This window comes from Vipera ursinii (genome assembly GCF_947247035.1).
Source record: "Vipera ursinii genome assembly, chromosome: 9".
In the NCBI taxonomy this organism is placed as follows: Eukaryota; Metazoa; Chordata; class Lepidosauria; order Squamata; family Viperidae; genus Vipera; species Vipera ursinii.
In genome coordinates, this window is record NC_139523.1 from 4,151,017 (window position 1) to 4,173,551 (window position 22,535).

A 22,535-nucleotide genomic window follows, 5' to 3' on the forward strand; every position below is an offset into this window, starting at 1 on the left:
AGAGCATTGCAGTAGTTGAAGGCCCTCCCTGTGTGAGCGCACTGGGTGATGGGAAATCGTCCCCGGCAGCAGACGGTCCTGCAAATATCCCGGGGCATAAGCCATGTAGGGCTTTATAGGTAAGAACCAGCACCTTAAATCTTTATAGGTAAGAACCAGCACTTAATAGCCATGTCCACTTGCTCTGCCTGGCTGTGGACCTTGAAGCCTGCAAGACAGAAAGCCTGGAGCTGCTGCACTCACCTTCCTTCTGCACTGACTTTCCAACAGGACCAGGGCTTTGCCAGAGAAGGACCACCAATTGTACAGTACACATTAACGCGCAATCGCATTTCCTCACATTCAACGAGGAAACTGTAGAAAACAGTGAAAAAAAATCCAACATTGGTAAACCAAAAGCAAAAAAAGGGAAATGGAAAGAAGAACTCCAAAAAGCTCAAATGGGGAGTCTGGAAATCAAAAGGGAATATTGGGAAAGAGATTCAGAATGAGTTGAAATTGGCCAAAGAGGCCAAGAAGAAACAAAAGCCCTCAAATTTTTCTTGAGCTGTTTAGCAGTTTGGCCAGCCAAGGACTTGCCTTTGCTCCAAATGCTCAAGCTTGATCTATCAAGAAAACTTCTATTTGGATTCTTCCACTGAGGAGGGAATTACCGTAAACGTAGTGGCCTAAAGGGCTGGGTGGCGTAGCGTAGGTAACATGGACTCTCACGCCACTTGCGGCATCCCCTGCCCCGGAGTCCACAGATGTGTGAAGTGGGCCACTTGCTGGTCTCCTTCAGGGGATGCTGCCTTTCTTCATTCCTCCCAGAGGGCGACCTTCCCCCAGCTGCATTTCTTGCCTGTTTTTCTCCCTCCCTTACTGCAAATATCTTCCCATCACTCTGCTCTTAAGGTTGTGCAGCTCTTGTCCAGGAATTTACAGTGGCCTTTCAAGCCATGGCCGCACTGGCAGCCTCTCCCCCTCCCCTTTTCCCTTCCTGGGCAGGGAGGGAGGAAGGAAGGAAGGAAGAATGGGAAGGAAGGAAGGAAGGGAGGGAGGGAGGGAGGGAGGGAGGGAGGGAGGAAGGGAGGAAGGAAGGGACAATGGGAGGGAGGGAAGGAAGGAAGGGAGGGAGGGACAATGGGAGGGAAGGAAGAATGGAAGGATGGACAATGGGAAGGAAGAAAGGAAGGAAGGAAGGATGGGACAATGAGGGGAAGGGAGGGAAGGAAGGAGATCAGAATGAGAAGCAGGGAGGCAGGGAAAGAGGGAGGGTAGGGATGGAGGGAGATTGGAATGAGAGGGAGGGAGGGAGGGTCTGAGGAAAGTCCTGCCTTAGCACTTGGCCACCAGCAGCCCTGCTGCCCTTTCACCATCCCCTTGCCCCCTCCTCCTGGCCTATCCTGATGGTCTCCCATCCTATTGCAAAGGATGCTTTGGTTACAAAGCCGGGTCTCCTCACACGGAGAGGGAGTGGGCCTCACTCTGACCCACGTAGTTTGCCCTCCTGCACTCCCATGAGCAACCTGGACAAGGAGAGTGGGCATATCAGCATCAGCATCCTTGATGAGTTAAACCCAGGCAGGCATCTCCCGGGGAAGTGGGGCTGGAGTAGGTTGGGCTGCAGGGTCCTGGTGCCCCGGGAACTTGAGGGCCAGGCTGGGTGCTTGCCCTCCACTGCCCAGGGCTCTGGGCAGCCCATGCCACTGTCCGGGAGTCCCACGCACGGCCCAAGAGGGACAGTGAGGCTCCTCCAGTGGACCATGCTCTGGCGCCTACCCCAGTCCCACCCCCCTCCACCAGAGACCCATGGATCCCCCCACAGCCCCGCCCACACCCCTCACAGGCGCCCTGCGACCTGAGTGTCATTGAGCTGGCCATGCCCCCTCAGTCACTGACTTTGCTTGTCAAAAGGTTGCAAAAGGGAATCACATGACCCTGGGACACTGTGACCATCAGAAATAGGAATCAGTTGCCAAGCATCCGAATGTAAATCACTTGACCCTGGGGATACCATTGTAACTTCAAACAGTCACTAATCGAACTGTAGTAAGTTGAGGACTGTTATGTACTGGGCTCATAGTAATACCATGTGGGTTGCTGGAGCAGCTAACGGCTCTCCAGCAACCCAGACTACAAGTCTCCAGGGCTATAATTGGCTATTCCTAGGCGGCAATGGTTGTTTCAAACCTATTGGCTGCCGCCTAGGGGCTAGACTATATATTGAGGCTAGTTGCAGCCATCTGCTCAGTACAGATTCTGCACGAAATAAAATATGAGTTTCCCTGTACTCAGCTACCTCGTCTTCATTCCTGCACCAAAGAACCCGCTATTTAACAAGGACTATCATTTTTTTCCTCTTTTTTGGGTCAAGTTTTTAATACCTTGCTAGGCGTGGTACTCAAATATTGCCATATCCTAACAGTGGTACAATGGGTGAAAAGGTTGAAAAGCCCTGTACTAAAACAGGGCTTTTCAACCAGTGGTATGGGCACCACCTGTGGTACATTGGCACCTGGCAGGTGGTATGCGATTGTAATGTATTGGGATTTTTACTTGAACTGATTCACGTGTCTGTTTGAATGCTGCTTAAGGTTGCTCAATGGCGTGGCTGTGTAAAGGTCACTGACTAAGCCAGACTAGTTGTCTCCAAGAAGATCATTGGATGATGTGGGGGCGAGAATGGGTTCCTTTAAACCTATTGGCCGCTGCCTAGTGGCCAACCGTATAAGTAGCTGCTCAGCAGCCTCTGTTTCAGTTCTCTTCCTGTTTGCCTCAATAAAGCATGTTCCTGTTTGCAACCTTCCATCTCGCTTATTGCCTGCGAAGAACTGGCTACACAACAGCGACCATCCTAGAAAAGTGGTAGCGGGGGAGGGGAATGAGCTGGACCGGTGGCAGCACCACACAAGCCTGAGCAAGAGATGACTCGAGCTGCAGGGCTGTCAGGGCTCAGCGGAAGCACCAGGATCAGCGCCAGGCTCCAGCTGGAAATCAGCGCTGATCCCGGCACTTCCGCTGAGCCCAGAAGAAGCGCCGATCAGCTGGAATGTTGCAGCATCTCCAGGGTCTTGTGATTTACATTCAGATGCTTGGCAACTGATTCATATTTATGAGGGTCACAGTGTCCCAGGGTCATGTGAAGTGACCAAAACCTGCTGCAACCTCCCAGCAGAGGGGGGGGGGAATAAAAACCAAACACCCCCCCCACCCCACCCCCGCTGCCAATCCTCAACAGAAATGCTCACAACAATGAAAACCTCGGACAGGAGGAAGAGCGCCACTGGGCGGGCAGGCATGTGGCTTGCTTGGCTGTGGCTTGGGGGGCACTTTTTTCAGTGCAATTGTAACTTCGAACAGTCACTAAGCGAACTGTTGTAACTCGAGGACTGCCTGTACTTCATTACTTTTTTCCTTCCCCCCCCCCCCTCATCAAGTTTTTGACACCTTCCTAGGCGACTGGTGGTACTCGGATGTTGCAATATCCTAGAAAAGGGGTAGGCAACCTCGGCTCTTTTATGACTCATGGACTTCAACTCCCAGAATTCAGGAATTCTGGGAGTTGAAGTCCATGAGTCATAAAAGAGCCGAGGTTGCCTACCACTGTCCTAGAAGACCTGCAAGGTCCCTTACAGCTCTATTCTGATTGATTGATTGATTGATTGATTGATTGATTGATTGATTTTATGTTTTTAATCGCTTTGCTTACACTTCGTTGAGTAAGGGTCCATCTAGACCAGGGGTAGGCAACCTCGGCTCTTTTATGACTCGTGGACTTCAACTCCCAGAATTCCTGAGCCAGCATGGCTCAGCATGGAAACCTCTCCCTTTCTCCTCAGCATGGCTGGCTCAGGAATTCTGGGAGTTGAAGTCCACGAGTCATAAAAGAGCTGAGGTTGCCTACCCCTGCTCTAGAGAACATAGTACTATATTTTCAGTTGGCACAATATATTGGATTGTAAATTAGGGTCGGACACTGAACCTGGGCTAAAACGTGGCTGAATAGTTTTTCACTCAGTGCGTTTTGCAAAGAGCAACTTCCTTCTTGTCCGTCTTTTATTTCACATTATGCTGCCCAGTTTTCATCACGGAGCGCTTCTAAAATATATGCTACTATTTAAAAAACTGAAATGCAAAGGAACTAGGGAAAAACAAGCTCAGCTACACTAAGATATTTATTTATTTATTATTTATTTATTTATTAAATTTGTATACCGCCCTTCTCCCGAAGGACTCAGGGCGGTGAACAGGGCATATATAAATAGAAAATACAAAAATTAAAAGAGAATTAAACAATTGCCCAGATAAAAGCAGTAGCAGTATAAAAACCCATTAAAAACCCTGACGCCCCCCATATGGTGGGGGGGACGCAATAAGACGGAAAGGTAAACCACTTTCCAGCCCCCCATCCGGGGATGGGACCCGGGACCGACAGCAGCATCTCGAGGGAGGGAGGGAGGGAGGGAGGGAGGGGGGATTCGTCTTGGAACGGCGCACCAGCACAGGCTGGCAGAGGGGAGACGCCAGGCGGGAACAGCGCCTCCTGATGGCCAGGGGCACAAACAGGACGCCATTGGCTGGCCCAGGGAGGCGGGGCGGGGCCCGGGCCGGAAGCTTGGCGTCACGATGGGCTGTCCCGAGGCCGGAAGCGGAAGCGCGGAGGTCTGCGGCGACCCTGCTGGCGGCGGAGAGCGGAGAGAACGGCGCTGGCGGAGGACGACCCAGCATCATGGCGGCGGCCCGGCCCGGCCCTGACCCGGCGCTGAAGGCACCGGGTGAGGCGACGGCTTCTGCGGGGGGCTGGGCTGGGCTGGATCAGCGCTGCTGCTGCTGCTCTGGCCAGGCCTTCGTCGGCGGCGGGCGGGCGAAGTGCTGCGGTGCGGCCGACGAGCCGGCTCTCCGAGCGCCTGGGGCCTAGGGCGGCGGCGGGGCGGAGGGTCGGTCGTCTGGGTCTCGGGCTGGGCCGCCGGCTTCTGGGTGACGGCGGCCTGACTCCTTCCCGGTTTTCCCTTTCCTTTGCAGACAACCCGCACCGTCTTCCTCCCGTGGCCGTCGCTGAACTCCGCTAAGCCATGGGGGAGAACAGCCCGCGGAATGTCATCTACTACGAGGTGGAGGCAGATGACTTGGCTCGAGATGACAAACTGATTAGGTTTGATGACCAGAATGGCCTGGCCTCACCTTCCACCCGGACAGTTTATGACAGGACGACCGTCCTCATTGAGCAAGACCAGGAGCCGTTGGAGGAGGAGGAGGAAGAGGAAGAAGAGGAGGAAGAGGAAGGGCAGGGCGGGCATCTTCTGCCTTTCTTACAGGAGGACAGATTTCATTTGATGGCCGATCATGAAGGCATCTCCCAGGGCTACGTGCAGCACATTATTTCGCCAGATCAGATCCATCTGACGATCAATCCTGGCTCAACTCCCATGCCGCGGAACATTGAGGGGGCCACCCTCACTCTGCAGTCAGAGTGCCCGGAAACCAAGCTTAAAGAAGTAAGTCACCAGCTTAAGTGGGACCCTCTTTCCGAGAGTCTTCTTGAATAAGTTCTTCATTGAAAGGATTTCACTTCCTGTTAAAAAGTTGTTGAGCGTTTTCTGGTTTGTCTGAGAATATTATTTTCTTTTGCATTTTGGGGGCTTAACATTTGCCAAGCCTGCAGCTACGTAAGTTAAGGTGCCTAAATTTCCAAGCCAATTTTGTTTTTGTTTTTGTCTTAATTTCTGTTACTGCCTATTTCAGCTACTGACTCTGGACAGCATCATAAAAACATAAAAATATACACTATATTTATTCATGAGTAAAACTATTGCCATAGATGTTAATATAGCCAAGAAACGGGGCCCTTAACACACTTGGGGCCCAGGCCCGGGCACACAGCACAAGTCTCCACAACCAGCAGGGTCCCGGTCATCCCACTCTCTGAAGGAAAGATGTTCCAGAGGAGAGGGAAAACCAGAGAAGGGACATCTCCTGGTTCCCACCAGCCAATATTCCTTGGCTGACAGGACCTGTAAAATTGCCCAACCTGCCAGACTGAGTAGAAACAGTTTTTGGGTAATGTATTATGGTGGATGTAAAAAGTCTACACGCCCCTGTTAAAATGCCATGTTTTTGAGATGTAAACAAATCAGACCAAGATTAATCATTTCAGATTTTTTCCGTCTTTAAAATAATATGTGAGCTGTATAATTCAACTGAAAAACTGAAATATCTTAGGGAGGGAAATAACAAAGTACAATTACATAATTGCACATCCTTAAAGTAATATTTCGGTGAAGCGCTTTTTGATTTATGACAGCATTCAGTCTTTTGGGGCAGGTGTCTGTCAGTATCAGTCTTGCCTTGGGAAGCCTCCTTCAGGTCCCCTCACAATTGGACTCAGGGCTGGGCCATTCCAAAACTTTGATCTTCTGGTGAAATCATTCTTTTGTTGGTTTGGAGGTATTCTTTGGGTCATTGTTGTGTTGAAAGGTGAAATTCATCTTCAGCATTTTAATTAGAGGCCTGAAAATTTTGTGCCCAAGTTGACTGGTATTTAGAACTATTCATAATTCCCTCCACTTCGACTAAAGCCCCAGTTCCATCTGAAGAAAAGCAGGCCAAAACCATAATGTTACCACCAACGTGCTTCGCTGTGGGTATAATGTACTTTTAGTGATGCACAGTGTTATTTTTGTGCCAAACATGTTTTTTGAAACTATGCAAAAGGTCCAACTTGGTCTCATCAAAGATTCATTTGCTCACATGGCTTTTGTCAGAAATGCAAAATGTAGCTGGGCTTGGATTTGTGTTTGTTTGAAAGAGAAAAGCTTCTGTCTTGCCATCCTACCTCAGCCCAGGCATGTGAAGAATACAGGGGATTGTTGTCACATGTAGTAAACAATTAGTACTTGCCAGAAATTGCTGCAGCTCCTTAGTGTTGCCATAAGTCTCTTGGCAGCTTCTTGGACCAGGTTTCTTCCCCCCCCCCCATCAATTTTGGAGGGAGATCCAGATCTTGGCAATGTCACTAGTGTGTCATATTTTCTCCAGTTGTTGATAATTGCCTTCACTGTGTTGCATGGTATATCTCTCCTAACTGAAACTTTCCAGCACTGAGATCTCTTTGATGCTTTGTAAGCTCTTTGCGGATGATGGCTTTTGCTGTAATAAGCAAGTGAGTAAATGTCAGAAAAATCCTACTAGAAAAGCTGAAATTTATATGGTTTGATCAGAATCACCTTACTTGATGGCAGGTTGTGTACTGACTATTTACCATCAGCTTGAATGTGATTGGTTAATTATGAACATAGCCACATCCCTACTTATAAGAGGGTGTGCACACTTAAGCAACCACATTATTGTATGTTTCAATGCTATTTTCCCCCTAAAAGATTTCAATTTGTTTTTCTTGCCTGTAAGTACAGCTTATATGTTTTATTAAAGATAGAAAAAAAATCTGAAGTGATTTATCTTGGTCTGATTTTTTTACACCTCAAAATCCTGGCATTTTAACAGGGGCGTGTAGACTTTTTATATCCACTGTATATAGTACAAATCCAGTATTACATTTTTGTACATTTTTAAATTGCTGCGAAATGCTCAATTGCAGTTCATAAAAATTAAGCCAGAGAGGAGGCTTAAAAAGAGTGTACAAGGTGATAGGAATTTTTCCCTGATCAGTCAGATAATCTTGGTTCTTGCCTGTAAGTTAAGCTGTTCGTGATTATTGACCTTTTGGCATGGGAATTTTCACTACTAGAGTAACTAAGAGAAAGGATCCAGTGATCGAGATAAGGAATTATGTTTAACATTTTTTTTCCATAAATCTTAGAACTTTCAGTTGTTTTAAAATTGTAAATTCAGAGAGCAGATCTCTTAGCTTCAAGTTTTTGGTTCAGTTTAAAATAAAGTCATTTCTTTTGCAGTTTTACAATAGGGTACTTGTCAAACCATTCAAAATCACTTTCAAGCAAAATCATCTTATTGTGATATGATGTCTAAGATAAAAGTAATACCATTACTAAGGTGTTTAGAAAAAGTTAGAAGTACAGGTAGTCAGTCCTTAAGTCACTTGGTGACTAAGTTTTGATTCACCTACTTACGATCCAGATTCAAAGTTCTGATGACTGCTTCCCCAAGTCATGTGACTGCAACTGGGCCGCATTTATGGCATTTTGCAACAACCCACAGTCACATGACCGTACATGTCATCCTTAGAGGAAATTCTGCCTGCCTTAGCCAGGTGAGTAGACAGTGCCTACTTGAGCATCCCATTATGTTAGGAAGGGGAATGGGGGAAGCAGTCTTGCTGGCTGCTTCTCTCTTTTGAAACAGTTTGCTCCCCCTCTTATGACCTTCCAGGAAATACATCTGGCTTTTCTGGAAGGCTTAAATAAGTATCTAGAGGAGGAGGTGCCCTGTTGTTTGGGGAGTGGGAATATACTCTTACTCTGCGTTGACATTTTATGCACACACAGCCTCTGGAGTGAGGCAGAAGATTTTTATAGTGCATAGAAAAGGAAGCAAAAAATGCTACTTTATACAAGTTTTGCTTTGCATTCTCAGTACCCACCACAGTCCCTTCAAGTTCTTCAAAATAAATTGCTCACTGCAAATCCTGTTAAAAGGGTTTCCTTTAATTTGGCTATGGGATTTGTAGTAAGAGCTTGTCCTACTCTCATCTGGACTGAGAAACAAGATAATGGGATTTACATAAAGGGCATTAGGTTTATGTAAGATAGGACCGTGGAGGGACAAACCCTGGTGGTTCCATCCCACCCCAGGGCTCCCATTTTGGAAAGGTGTGATGTGAGGATAGGAACCCAGTGTTCTTTTTCACTGTATTTTGCAGCTTCCTGGAAATGCTCTCAATATCTGAGCCGCCCCTATCCTTCATATCTATGCAGCAAACCTTTGTGAGTCTCCACCTTTGTACTGGAGTGGATTGCTAACTGAAGGAAAACCTCTTCAGAGAAATCTGTGTGTAGAGGACATAGACTTTGTCCATCGTTGATAGAGATTTCCCCCAAGGAAACCTGAACTATGTTTAATGAATGTATTTGTGTATATATTCTTTGGGCTACAAACTCGGCTATGAACAAATTACTTTTATTGAGTACAGTAAAGCCTAGTTACAGTTTCCTGTAGACCTTCCTCGTCATCAGAGTGGTGTCAAGTTCATCTTCATAAGTAGACTTTTTTCTTTTTAATTTCTAAGAAGTCTGGAGTGAGTCTCCCTTTTCACTATGCAACCGGTCAAGACATATTTATAAGGAGCAAATGATGATTCATAGGCAGTATTGTGATACAGCATGTACTTGAGTGGGACGTGAATCTTTTGATGATGGTGCCATGACATGCACTATTTTTATTTCATAGCTTATGATGGATGCCCTTAAAATGTAAGTTGCATTCACTAGAGACATTTAGGATAGGCTCTCAAGGGGAAGTGATCTTCTGTATATTTCTTAAAATTGCGTAAAATAACGTACAAGAAAAATATTGATATAGAAAGCTGGGGAGCCTACTTTAGCATAGAGCTTGTATTTAGTTGCATTTTGCTTCCCTGCTCTTCTGAATCTGAAACTCCTTACTGTGCCCCCCTAAGCAAAAATAGGGTCGTGGGACTGCCTATGGACATGAACAAAGGAGGAGTCAACCCGGTGTTTAAATCCAGTGTGGATTTGCTCAGTAGCACCGAGCTTGCATGCTAGCTACACAGGGTGAAAAAAAGGTGTCTTTGAGATATCACAGAGACTGCAGCCATTGTCTCCGCTGCTTTTGCTGCCTCCTGAACTCCAACAGTAGCTCTGTGAAATGGATTAGGCCAATATTGATTTGAACAATGCTTGTTTGTCTGACAGGTGAAGCGCTACCAGTGCACATTTGAGGGCTGCCCTCGTACCTACAGCACTGCAGGCAACCTGCGCACCCACCAAAAGACCCACCGCGGGGAGTACACCTTTGTGTGCAATCAGGAGGGTTGTGGGAAGGCCTTTCTGACATCCTACAGCCTGAAAATCCATGTCCGGGTGCACACCAAGGAGAAGCCCTTTGAGTGTGATGTTCAAGGTTGTGAAAAAGCCTTCAATACACTGTACAGGTAAGAGGATGTATTTTGAAAACCTCGTATTCTTCAGGAGAAATTACTGCTTATGCTTGGAGAGAGAGAGAAATGGCTACTCCTGGTTGAATTGGATAATGTCCCCGATGGAAATATATTTGACCCTGTCCGATGCCCACTCCCTAGATCTCTCACATCAACGCTTGTGGCTCGTGCAGAATTTATTGCCTGATGTATATCACCCACACAATGTCTTCCGTTAAAATGGTGGGTGTTTTCAGTGTGCAGAACCTTGGCCCAAATCTGTAATCGTATCAGATGGGCCTTGCTCTTCCACTGCAGGGCGTGTCTTGGATCCGAAGAGACATTCTCCAACCCCCTTCTTCTTTAGGTTAAAAGCCCATCAGAGGCTTCACACGGGGAAAACATTTAACTGTGAATCGGAAGGTTGCAGCAAGTACTTTACAACCCTCAGTGATCTGCGGAAACACATTCGGACTCACACTGGAGAGAAGCCATTCAGGTAAGTTGTCTGGTTGCTGCACGAGTTGCACTGTATCCTGGGCCGTTTGCCAGGCTTTTAAACAGGCGGTGTACTATAATATCCGCTGCAACCCCTTGGAAGCAGTTTATTCACTGAGGCCTATAATGTATAAATTCCCAAACACATTTCCAGTGTGTACATCTCTGGCAAATGTTCAGTTATCTGGCAGAGTGCACAGCTTCGTTTGTTCCGGGTCACTCAACATTAGACTAGTTTGTAGTAGAAAAATAACTAGTTTTAGCTCTCTTAATTGTTCAGCTGGAGAAGATCAGCCTGATGCAAAAACGCCCCTTCCTGTAGACGCTCAGAGGCACCAAAATTGCTCTTGAGGTTTTGGTTTCAGTTGACCTGATGGTCTGACTTTCACTGGTCCCAACATATCCAAACACACTCTGAGATTAATATTGGAGTCCTGCTTTACCCCCACCTCTCCCGCCCTGCCCTGCCCCATCTCAACCATTAGTTTGGTGGGCATGAAAGATAAGAGGTGGCCCTGCATACAGGTTACGGCAAACAATTTACAAGAAAACCTCCATAAATGATATGAAAGTCCAAGTGAAGCAGGTTCCCTAACTTTATATCATAGAACAGGGCTAGGCAACCTTGGGTCTTGTAGGACTCATGGCCTACCCCTGTCATAGAAGAATCAGGCAGACTGGAAAGACTGCAGTGCTAGGGTGACCAAATTCATGGATGAACACACACCCCTTAAGCAGCTCCCGAAAGCTTCTTATACTTTAGGCTAACAATAACAGAAATGTCAGTAGCTGGAGCCACATACCCAGATGCCCTCTAAATAATCCATAATGGGTGCAGTACTTTCAAGAGGCTCTTAGGTGATCTCAGCTGAGGAGCTGATACATGTGGAAGAGGGCGCCTAGAAGCTGAAGATAATGCAATTTCTCTACCATGCGGGCCTTGCCATTTGCAGATGGCAAGCCCAGTCAATTCAATGCCTTCAGTGGCAGATGCCAGATATTTATTACATATTTCTGTTCATTTGCACGAGAATTCCAGAGTAGGGAGGGGCCATTTAGATTTAGGCTACTGAATTGAATCCCTTGCTCAGTGAAGAAATCCAGATTAAAATGTCTTGTATCTAACATCTATTCCTTGCATCCAGTGGTGTAGTTGTTAAAATGTTAAATTAAGACCGGGAGAATCCAACCTCAATTCCCCCTTATTATAGAAAGTTAGTGGGCAACTTGGGCCATGTACGGTCTCTCTCAGCTCAGACCACCTCATGGGGATCTCAAGAAAAATTGCCCTCTAAGCCACTTGAGTTCCTGAAGGAAAGGCAGAATTCCTTCATTACCTCTCCACCAGCATTGTAAAACTGTTCTTCTTATTAAAACACTTGACTGGAATTTGCCTTTCTGCAGCTTCTATTTGTTAGTCCGTGTCCTATTCTCTAAAACAGTAAGAGAATATAAGTATTTGAATTCTGTTATATCCCACAATCTTCTCTTTTCCAAGCTAAAGCTTCTGTGATGTCTCTGTGGGTTTCATCTACACCGCCCTTTTCTAAGCTTCTTTCAGCATTCTGTGTAGGACCTGCGGAAAGGAGAGTGGACCTTGGTTAATTTTGAAACGGTTCTCCTTTTCCCTGTGCACCCTGTGCTGCTGCTGCTGCTGTGTGATGTCATGCTGGCCACACCACAGAAATATCTCCAGACCCTGCTGGCTGTTTGGCTTAGTAAACAAAGATGAGCACTACAGCCTAAAGTCAGTCATGACTTGTGGGGTAAAAGCCATGGGGACCCCCCTTTACCTTTTCATTCCTTTTGATTTGCCTTTTTGCAGCCATATCACCTATATTATTCTGACTTAGCTTGGCAACCACCGTCACAAGTGCTCTTACAAAGCCAGCTTGCCTGAAAGGAAGCTGGCACGCTGCAAGGTTGTAAAGATGATGCTGTAAGCCTCCCTGCTTTCTCCCATAGATGTGACCATGATGGCTGTGGGAAAGCCTTTGCTGTTAGTCATCATCTGAAGACACATGTCAGGACACACACTGGTAAGACCTGGGGCACTTCTGACCTCTGAATCCTTTTACGGCAACTTAAGAAAGTAAACATGTTTGTGTTAACACTGATGGAGCCTACCTTGTTTTGATAACTTTCATTAATTTGCTGCATTAGGGTTCTGCTTACTAAGAGCCTAGTTCTCATCCTCTGCAGTGAATTTAGAAATAACTCTGTTGTAAGTATTCAAAAATTGTAGATCTGCTGGAATCCAGAGATTGATGGATGTACCTTTGATTTGATTGATACGTCTGTTGATTTCTTCCACTCTAGGTGAGAGACCTTTCTTTTGTCCCAGCAATGGGTGTGAAAAGGCCTTTAGCACGCAGTATAGCCTCAAAAGTCACATGAAAGGACATGAAAAAGGATCCTCATACGCTTTATTCTCCAACAACAACCTCTCTGAGGTGGGTGTTGAGCTCTTCAGTTAAACGTTGGGGTGCTTCCTGAGTAACAGCCTCAGCAATACCCCAAACCTTTTCTAGAAGTCCAGCTCCTGCAATCTTTGCAGCTAAAATTTCACAAGGAACGATGGGTGTCAAGCAGTACTCTGCCTCCAAAACAGGTTGATAATTAGATCTGAGCAGTACTGCAGTACAATAATATTTATTTCTGATACTACGATTTTGGATCATATAAAAACTTAAAGATCAATACAGGTAGTCCTTGACTTTAAACTGCATTGGGGACTGGATTTCTGGAAATTCTGGTTACGGTCGTAATTCAAGGCACACAGGTGAATGGACCTGGTTTTACAACATTTTTTTGCAGTGGTCATTAAGTAAATCACTGCAGTTATTAAACAAGTTCACCATTGTTAACCAAATGCTGCAGTCATAAGTGTGAAGTCATTCTTCTGAATGGCCTTTTTTGCCAGAAACTGGCAAAAAACAGCACAGATCACAGTTATGTGACCATGGGACACTGCAACTGGTGGCAAAGATGAGCCAGTTACCAAGCATCCAAAATGTGGTCATGTGATCTGGGGTTGTTTTTTTTTGACATTTTGCAACAACCAGGTGCTTTAACGGCTGTAAAGCACCCATTCTGGGCCAGTCGTAATTTTGAACAGTCATTAAGCGACTGGTCATAAGTCAAGAACTACTTGTACAGTAAAATTTGATTGAACGGACCAGTTTTAGCAGGATGGGATTTCTATAAAGCCACTTATTCATTAAATGGCAAATCTGATTTTTTTACCACAACAAACACACTTTTATCTGAGAAACCAAGTCAACTTTATTTATTTTTATCCATGAAAAAGCCAATGTTAGTGGATTAGTTTGAAGAAAGTATCCAATTTCACCCGTATCTTGGAAATGTGGTGCTCAGGTTATGTCCTGCCTCTTTCTTGCTGGCATAACCTCTAGAAGTATCCAGCTTGGTATCCCTTCATCTTCCAAAGAGTTTTCTTTTTTCCATGCCTTCAAACTGCAATTCTTCCTCCCATCACAAAGCGTTTTTTCTCTCCCCCCCCCAGCCTTTTGCCCACATTGGAATTTTGATTGCTTTCCAACTGTAGCAGAGTTGAAGATTTCTGACTGAGCGGAAGTATCTAAGACTTTATTGTCTTTTTCTTGTTCAGATTGTCTTATCAGCCCAACCGTTACTTTGCCCAAAATGTTTTATTTGACAAAATCATCCTCTGGTTCATAGGATCGGTGACTGACTTTAGCGGGCAAAACTATGCACTTAAATTGTAGAACTTTTGAATGCATTTTCTCCAAAGAATGAGTGGGGACATCGTCAGCAGGCTCCGTGTTTCCAAGGGATATCTTCAGCACCTACTCTTGATATCACTTTCTGACTTCTGGCAAAGTTATTGACGATTCAGACCGGAAGAACCACTACATAAGCCATCCTTCCTCTAAATTACAGTATTTAGGTGGCAAAGGGTGAATTAGGTCTTTCAGCACTCTTTGCTAACACAATTTGCTAAATATGACTTGTGTCACTCTGTGTGATCTATTAGTATAAATACCCAAGTCTTTGTTGGTATTTTTGCCTGTTTATAATTTCATCACTGCTCTGTTGAGAGCTCTTGTCTGCACCATTCTCGTGTTTTCTTGCCTTAAGTGCCCTGCACCATTCTCATATTTCCTTGCTCCAGTTCAGCTGTATTATTGGTAGCTTCATATTGTAAATTTTTCTTTAGCATACCTTTTGTTTTACAAATATCAAGTACTGTGTCTTTATACAATTCTTCAGTGCTCATCCCGATTCTGACTTTTCAACCAATACTAGTTTTGGTTAGAATGTGTGATGCTCAAAATTCTTCCTTCTTTTTTTGACTGCCTTTGGAGCCACTGCAGATTAAACAGTATTTATAAAATATTTGCTAATAGTGCCAATTTCAAATACCAATCATGGAAGACTCATCGATTTCTACCAACACATGAGACAAAGCAAGTGGACAGGGGATGCCGCAGTTGCAAATGTGCAGAAGCAATGGTTCTCCAATCTGCTTTATCAAACAAATTGCTTGTTATCATGGAGCAAAATCCAACTTCAGATTTTGCCCATTGCTTGTGAAGTCACCTGAATGGGGGTCTGTAAAACTGAGGCTTAACTGTGTAGTCTCAACTTTATTCCTTTAATTCCAGCAGGATCCACAGAAAATCTAGTTAGAACTGAGCGAGTGAACAAGGAGAACAGGAATACTGGCAAGGGAATCCACTGGGTAGAGGGAAGAGTAAGATTATGGTCAGAGTAGAGCTTCCAGTTCTCAGCATTGCATTGACAAACTGAAGCGTATCAATAACCAAGATGAGAAAGGCCTTGGAGGTTGGTTGTTTTTTTAAAAAATGTACAATATTTAATATACAGCCCATTTCCATAAATTCAAGTTTAATAAATAATTGTTTTATCTGTGTATAATCTGGAATTCATGCTGCTGGCAAAAATTCAGGAAGTCAAATCCCTCCTGCTTTGACTTGCCAATCTTCTCTCTCTTCCATGGCTTCTCTTTTGATTTGGCCGTCTCTAAAGTTGCTGGCTCCTTCCTTGGCGTTGGGTGATTCACCGCAGCACCCATGGGCAGTTCATCACTCATGCTGTTTTTTGTGGCTCTCTTCTGCTCCAAACTCTCTCATTGAGCAATCCCTCGTGTTTTACGAAAGCCAGAAGAATCTTGGGTCAGTGTTGATCACTGCATATTCCGAAGCGAAGGTCTGATGCTGTTGAATGGTGTGACATTCGAGATGGAACCACGCTTATGGCTGTAATTTGGGTTTTAGGGGATTTTGGCCTTCTGGACCATTGGCTGTGTTGGATGTGATTGACCAGAATGGGGCAGGTGGCACTCAGTTCCCTTGCTCTGTTCTGAATTAAGCTCCTTCGCTTAATTCAGGCTCCCTCTCCTCTTCTACAGGATACAAACCACTCCCTCTGCCTGAGCGACTTAAGCCTTATGTCCACAGATTCAGAACTGCGGGATAATTCAGATCCAGTAAGCATCTCTTGCCTTTGGTTATAATAGCCCAAGTAGAGGGTGTTTTGCATATAAGTAGCCTCTTGCCATCTCTTTGGAGGAGGACCTGTGCTCGCCAGTCAATGATACATGTCTATCATGCTGCAGAAAGCAAGCTGGCTTATTGGATTTCTCCAGCAGAGTACTGCAAACAGCCTGCTCTATGTTGTCTCACCTGGGTCTAGAGTTAGGGCTTGCACTGGGCTTGGGCACCAGATCACTGAACTGGGATGCCTTGCAACTGTTTCCTTTCTGTAGGGACATGGACAAGACCTGAGTACAATCTCACCAGCAAGCATCTTCGAGTCCATGTTCCAGAGCCCGGAGCCTCCCCCAAATCAGGAAGACTCTCAGCACACAGGTACATGTTTATTTGGCAATACCATATTAGCAGTGATCCTCAGGTCTGAGCAGACCGTCCAAGGCTCAAAAACAGCTGACTTGGCAGCCCCTCAGAGCCCAGCGCAGTTAAGAGAAACTGTATCTGGGAATAAAAGAAAAGACCCCACGTGCTGGGTCTTCTGGGCATCTAATGCTCTGATGAAGGAAAGCGTTCTCTGGGAACGGTGAGGAATCTTTGGGCTGGACTACCTGGAAGGAAAACGTTGCCCCAGGCCAACTCATGTGGGTTGTATCCATGCCTCCCTTACCAGAGCAGTGTAGCACAGTAGTGTGTTATCTCGGAAGGAAGCAGGACAAAACTTAAGAGAGGGGCAGCCTTCCCCTGCAGCTGTGTGAGTGTCCAGCTGCGGCTTTCCTGGGCTTCATTAGGAAGCACCCGCTAGGGCAGGCCTTGGGCTGCAGATGGATTTGATGGTCCCTGTGCTTCTTTGACAGATGCCTTGATGGGAGATTTTGATGGCGATACCAAGCCAGCTCCAGCAGCCCAGCCAGCATCAGGAGAGACTGCGCCCTTATCTCTGCCGCTCATTCTCCAGCTTGGCATCTCTGAGCCTCCCCCCCAAGCACTGCCTCCTGCATCTGCGGGTGCTCAGCCAGCAGCATACAGCACCCCTGCCGGTCTCCTGCCGCCTCCAGAAGTGCCTCCTTCTAACAGCACACTTTTGGCAGCCAATCCCCAGGGCTTCCTGCACCACCTTCAGAGCTCTGCACAGCCCATGGGGGCTGGGCTTCCTGGGGTCTCGGAGGTCACCCCTGGACCACTAGCAAGTGCCCCTGGGGTCCTGCCCAGCAGAGTTCAGACAGTGCCCGTGGGAGGAAGCCATGCGCTGCCCAGCAGTCCCAGGGTTACCATCGCCCCTTCACAAAACCCAGCCATTTTTCAGTCCAGCATCATCATGGGAGAACAAAACCTCCAGTGGATTTTAAATGGTGCCACTGGGACGTTGCAGAACCAAGAGCAAATGGTAAGTCCCAGAGGCTTGAGAAGGTTGTGTTATCAGAGCTGTGCAAGATTACAAAATCTCCCGACTGGTGTGCAGGGGTCTCTGTAATACTGCAGGGAGCTGCAACCTCATCTTCACAGGCTTGACACCCCCCCCCCCCACTTTTCTTTTCAAGCCACAGGCTCCTGTTGTAGAGAAAGTCTTCTTCACAACTGCTCTCCCTGTAGCTGGTGGTGCAGGTAAGCCACTTTGACAGAACTCCACATTCTTTGACCCCCCCTCCCCAAAAGAGCTGCTGCTGAGAGTGGCAGGGAGGATGGGTGTGTGTGTGGGGGGGGGGTGAGCCTGATCACAGGGCTGTGGTCTTCAGCCATGTGATTTGGGGCTATCTGCATCTCCTTCCTGAGGGAACTCCATTGACTGATGGGCATCCTTCTTACTAATGCAAAACGGGGCTCCACCATACACTCTGAGAGAGGGAGGGGGACATAAGGGGCTTCCCTAAGGAGGGCAGCAAAGTTGTGTGCTGAGAGAGAGGATATTTATTTCCACGAGCATGAAATTGATGCTGGATAAGGCAGTTTCTGCCGTGCCCGTGCTGCAGCCTGAGATGTATGACCTCAGCAGCGTCTCCAAGCTTGCAAAGCTACCTCGAGGGAGGCGATGTTGCTAGCTAGCGGCAGCGATGGGCATGGAAATGGCCCTCCCAGAAGAGGCTTTTCTCTGAGCCTCGCTTCACGGCCTTTCTCAGAGAAGCAGCTGGGGCCTCTCCATGGCTTGATCGCTTGCTTTCTCTCCAGGGAGTCCTGTGCAGCAGATAGGCCTGAGCGTGCCCGTGATCATCATCAAGCAGGAAGAGGTGTGCCAGTGCCAGTGCAGCTGCCGAGACACAAGCAAGGATAAAGCCGGCAGCAAAGACTGTCCCTCCTTCATCTCGAAGACCTCGGGGAGCCCCCCGGCACCAGAGCCACAGGGCTTCCCCAGGACGGTGGCCAGTACGTCCGCTGCTGCTGCTGCTGCTGCTGCTGCTGCTGCTGGGCATTCGTCTGTGTTGCCTCCTGCTGGCCAGCAGAGCGCCCTACTGCCTGGCTCCCCAAACCAGTCCCTAAGTGCCATGGAGGCCTCCCGCTTTCTGTCTCTCCAGAGCCTGGAGATGGCCTCTCCTCTCATTCCCCTCGAACCCCTCTTGCAAGGGGAGGAGGGACTTGCCTTGGGCAGTAGCTTTCCTTAGTGAAGCCCTGGAAAACAACCGCCGAGATGGACGAGGGCCAGCTGCCCCGGGGAGTGTCCCGGGATCCCTTTTTCCCAAGAGGAGACACAGCCATGCCGGCTCTGCCTCACTTGTCACTTTGGCTCATAGCAATGGGAGCCTAGGAATCGGTCGCTTTGGTAGGATGGGTGGGCAGGCGGGCTGCACCTTGCTTTCAGGAGGGTGGAGTGGAGTACTTCTAGGCCTGGGGGTGGTTCGGGGTAGCTACCCTGTAAGTAGGGAAGGGAAAGAAGTCAATGTTGGTGCGATAATAGGGAGACAGTCAGGGGGACCTCTTCCTAGGAGCAGAAGGCAAGAGGAGTGGAGGTGCCCTCCTCACGGCCTCGCCTTGTTTACTAGCTGTAGAAAGCAAGGGGTGGGCATCACGATCAGACTTTGCACATGAGTACAAGGGCTGCTGGCTCTTTCATCTTTTCTGCCCTTCTTGGCAATTAAGTGCACTGCCTGGGTGTTTACATGAATTCAGGGGCTAAAAGGATTTGCACTGTTCAGCTTTATCAGAATGACTATCTCAACATAGAGCAGCTCTTGCCTAGAAAATGTTTCTCTTAGATTGGCTGACTTTAGGGGCTTCGGAGAGGTGCTCAGGGGTCCAGTGGAGACTGAGGAGCAATCCAGCTTGGTCTGGCAAAGCAGGCCGTCCTTCCTTCAGCGGACAATTGGGGTGCAGTGAGACAGCCTGTCTGCCCCACAGGGGAAGAGGGCCTTTTCTCTCTTAACTTACTCAGGGTAAAATCCCAGCATAGAATGCCTGGAAGGTTTTGGGACGATTCCTTTCTAAAGTTTTGTACGTGTTTTTATTTTGTCACATCCACTGTGTTTGGATTTTCTAGTAATCCTCTTGTTCCTAGGACAAGCGATCATTGCTTAGAATGCCTGTCCAAGAACTTTTCTCAAGCGGAGAGGCAGGGAGGGTGGCCAAAAAGCAAAGGTGGAGGAAGCGGGGTCATTGGCTGTGGAGCAGAGGCCTTGCAAGGCCCCTTGTAGGTTCCCAGCGCTGCTGCAGGAGAGGGACTGGCCAGCTGGTTACTGTGAGTATCTGCAGTCCGTGGGCTTTTCTGATGCTCCACTTCCTCCTCACAGACAAGAACCTCCTGAATCTCCCCATGTGCCTGTGAGGCTTGTGCAGTTAGGTGCTTCTTGTTGACTTTGGAGAGCTACTCTGCTCTCCATTGGGGTGGGGTCGACTAGCATGCCCCTGCATGGATTTAGAAGTGTTCCCTTGGCTTGATGCTGCCTGTTGGAAAGGTTGCCCCCCTGTGACTTTGGGGGCCAGCTAGTTCTCTGACTTTGCTTACGGGCTGAATAACTTAATTGTACCAAGACTCCAGGGAGTAAAGTGTCCCGGGGATTTTATCTCAGCTGTGTATTGAGAGGTGGAAGCAAGTCGTTAGAGCAGGGAAAGTGGACAAATTCTGAGATATGGACCACCTCTCAGACCTCTCAGCAGTGGTTATACAGGCTGGGGAATTCTGAAATTGTACTACATGAACGTGGAAATGACTCTTTTAGAAAAAAACTTGCTCTGGAATCTAGTACATGCTGGCAGTTGCTTCTGCTATTTAAGTTTAGGGAAGGAATATAGTTCACTGGGGCGGATCCAGTTACACTTACTCGCTGGCCTCTAAAATGCACTTTAGTTCTCTTTCAGCTGATGGCTGCAATGTCATTTGTAAATAAGTGTTCACAGTCCTTGGGTATTTTCCTCCTTTTTGTTCTGAGTAAAAAAAAGTATGTGGCGTGCAAAAAAAAAAGTACTTAACTTCAGTGCAATACATTTAGCTAGAAGTGTCCACATGCACTCTGTGAGTGTGGTTATATGTATGTATATGTGCGTGCATGCGCACAAGTGTGTTTATGTGGGATTGACGGAAGGGGTGCAAAGCCATCACTATGCCCTTTTCTGAGTTACGCATCTTTAAGCCAATGTCCAGTCTATGCAAAACCTCCACTTAGCAGCCTGAGATGAATAGACTTGGTCAGATCAGAATCTTTTCCAGTTTTGGTCACTGCTTGGAGGCCTTCCCAGCTCTGTCCTGCTCCTCACGAGAAACCGGCTACTCTTCACCATTCAGAAGACTCTGCTCCTGCTCTCTGAGTGCCCCTGCCTGCCTGTCTTTATTTCCAAGATGTCAGGTGTTCCAACAGTTCAAGGTACCAACAAGAGACAAGCTAATCCTGGAGGAGATGGCAGTAACATTGGCGAGTTCTCATCTATTAAAGGACAGGAAATCTTGTTTGGGGCATTTGTTGGCCCCGGAAGTAAATGCTACTCTCCTTTCATATCTTTTGGATTCACTTCAACAGTCTAAAAATAGCATCTCCTGTTTTTAGCCAATATTTCCTGCTGGTGAGGGCTGTTTTTTCAACTTCTGCATTGTTTATTGTTTCTAAGCTTTGGAGTCTGTTCTGCACTGAAAAAATGCCAAGGAAACTGGATATATTTATGTAGGGTGTGTCTGTGTGTGTGTTTGTGAAAATGGGTGGAAATGGTATGTTATCCACACTGTGTTTTCTATAGTGTGCACGCTGGCCCAGCCCAGTTTCTATGCAGTGGACACTTTCAAGTAAATGCATTATATTTTCCTTATCACTTGGGTGTTTTAGCTTTTCTTCCCACACGCAGTCTACACCAGTATAGTCTAGGGAAGAACGATTGTTGTTGTTATTATTTCAAAATATGTTATTTGAAGTTTTTTGTTTTGTTTTGTTTTGTTTCATTTTGCAGTGTTATTTCTTTCCAAATACTAAGATACTGGCTTAGATTATATGGGGGGGGGGAAGCAACGTACCATTCGATCTAGCCACAGTCAGGATTTGGAGTGTAGCTAGATGTGGGACTCTGCTGAATATCGAAAAACAGTCTAAGCCTCTCTTTCAGTTTTGGATTAGTCCAATTTAGGATTAAGACATACCAGGAAATAGGTATTTCCCATTGTTCCAAACATGAAAGTTTCCGATGCACCTTTTCCTGTTGGGCAGAAAAACACCATCAACTTGTTCAAGATGGAGGGAGAGAAAACCCTTTAGTTTAAGAGAAGTCAGCAGGCACTTTCCCACAAAGAATGATTGATTGATTGATTGATTGCTTCCTTTCGTAGAGTAAGGAACCTGGAGACTCCAAAGGTTCTCAGATAATTTTTGAAAGTGCCTTCCTGGGTCCCCTTCACTTTTGGACTGTGATCTAAATCTCTATGATCAGACTCTGGCTGGGTTTGCGTGAAAGGTTTAGCCAGGTGATGAAAGACTTAACCACTGCAATGCACAACTGCCGAAGTTTGGTTAGTCTTAGTTTGGTAATTGATCAGCCCATTGTATTAATTTATGATTTGAGGTGGCCTGTGAATTGGAAGATCAGCTTACGCATGTTGTGGGAACCCTGCCTCAGTGTTGTTATGGCTAAACTCCACAACCTCACGGGACATGGTGGGAGGATTTGAAGTTACCTGTTTCTCTCAGGAGTACCTGTATTGTGTTTAAGCACATTTAGTTTAACTTTGAAACCTGGGATCAAATGTCTGTGCATTGAGCGATGTGAAGATGCTCACTATAGGTACAGTACTTCCAAAGGAAGAGCTTTCCAAAACACCAGAAGAATAAAAAAAAAGTTGTATTTTTGAAGAATGTAAAATGTGAAATAGCATTTGCTACCTGCTCCAGTTTGTATAAAATTAATATTGTACTTTGAAATATCTGCAAGGAATTGGAAAATAATTTTTTTTAATGGAAGGCAATATTAGTAGAAATTAAATATTAAATGCTTATTTAAATGTGGTGCCTATGGAAGATTTCTTTCTTCAATAAATGAATTATTGAGGGAAAGATAGTGTCAATTCCCATACCATTCACTTA

General features: G+C 46.5%; 1 protein-coding gene across 2 annotated transcripts; it reads left to right on the forward strand.

Annotated features, from left to right (window-relative positions):
* The first annotated feature begins 4,575 nt into the window (after positions 1 to 4,575).
* Positions 4,576 to 22,457, forward strand: MTF1 (metal regulatory transcription factor 1). 2 transcript variants are annotated; one of them, XM_083369923.1, is made up of 11 exons: positions 4,576 to 4,757; positions 5,005 to 5,477; positions 9,831 to 10,069; positions 10,422 to 10,553; positions 12,518 to 12,591; positions 12,872 to 13,005; positions 15,969 to 16,046; positions 16,326 to 16,428; positions 16,905 to 17,434; positions 17,589 to 17,652; positions 18,214 to 22,457. In XM_083369923.1, the coding sequence occupies exons 2-11, from the start codon at positions 5,055 to 5,057 to the stop codon at positions 18,642 to 18,644; spliced, it is 2,208 nt and encodes a 735-aa protein (XP_083226049.1). In that variant the 5' UTR covers positions 4,576 to 4,757; positions 5,005 to 5,054; the 3' UTR covers positions 18,645 to 22,457. The 2 variants fall into 2 exon arrangements, with proteins under 2 accessions (XP_083226049.1, XP_083226050.1); XM_083369924.1 differs by lacking the exon at positions 15,969 to 16,046.
* Positions 22,458 to 22,535: the final 78 nt, after the last annotated feature.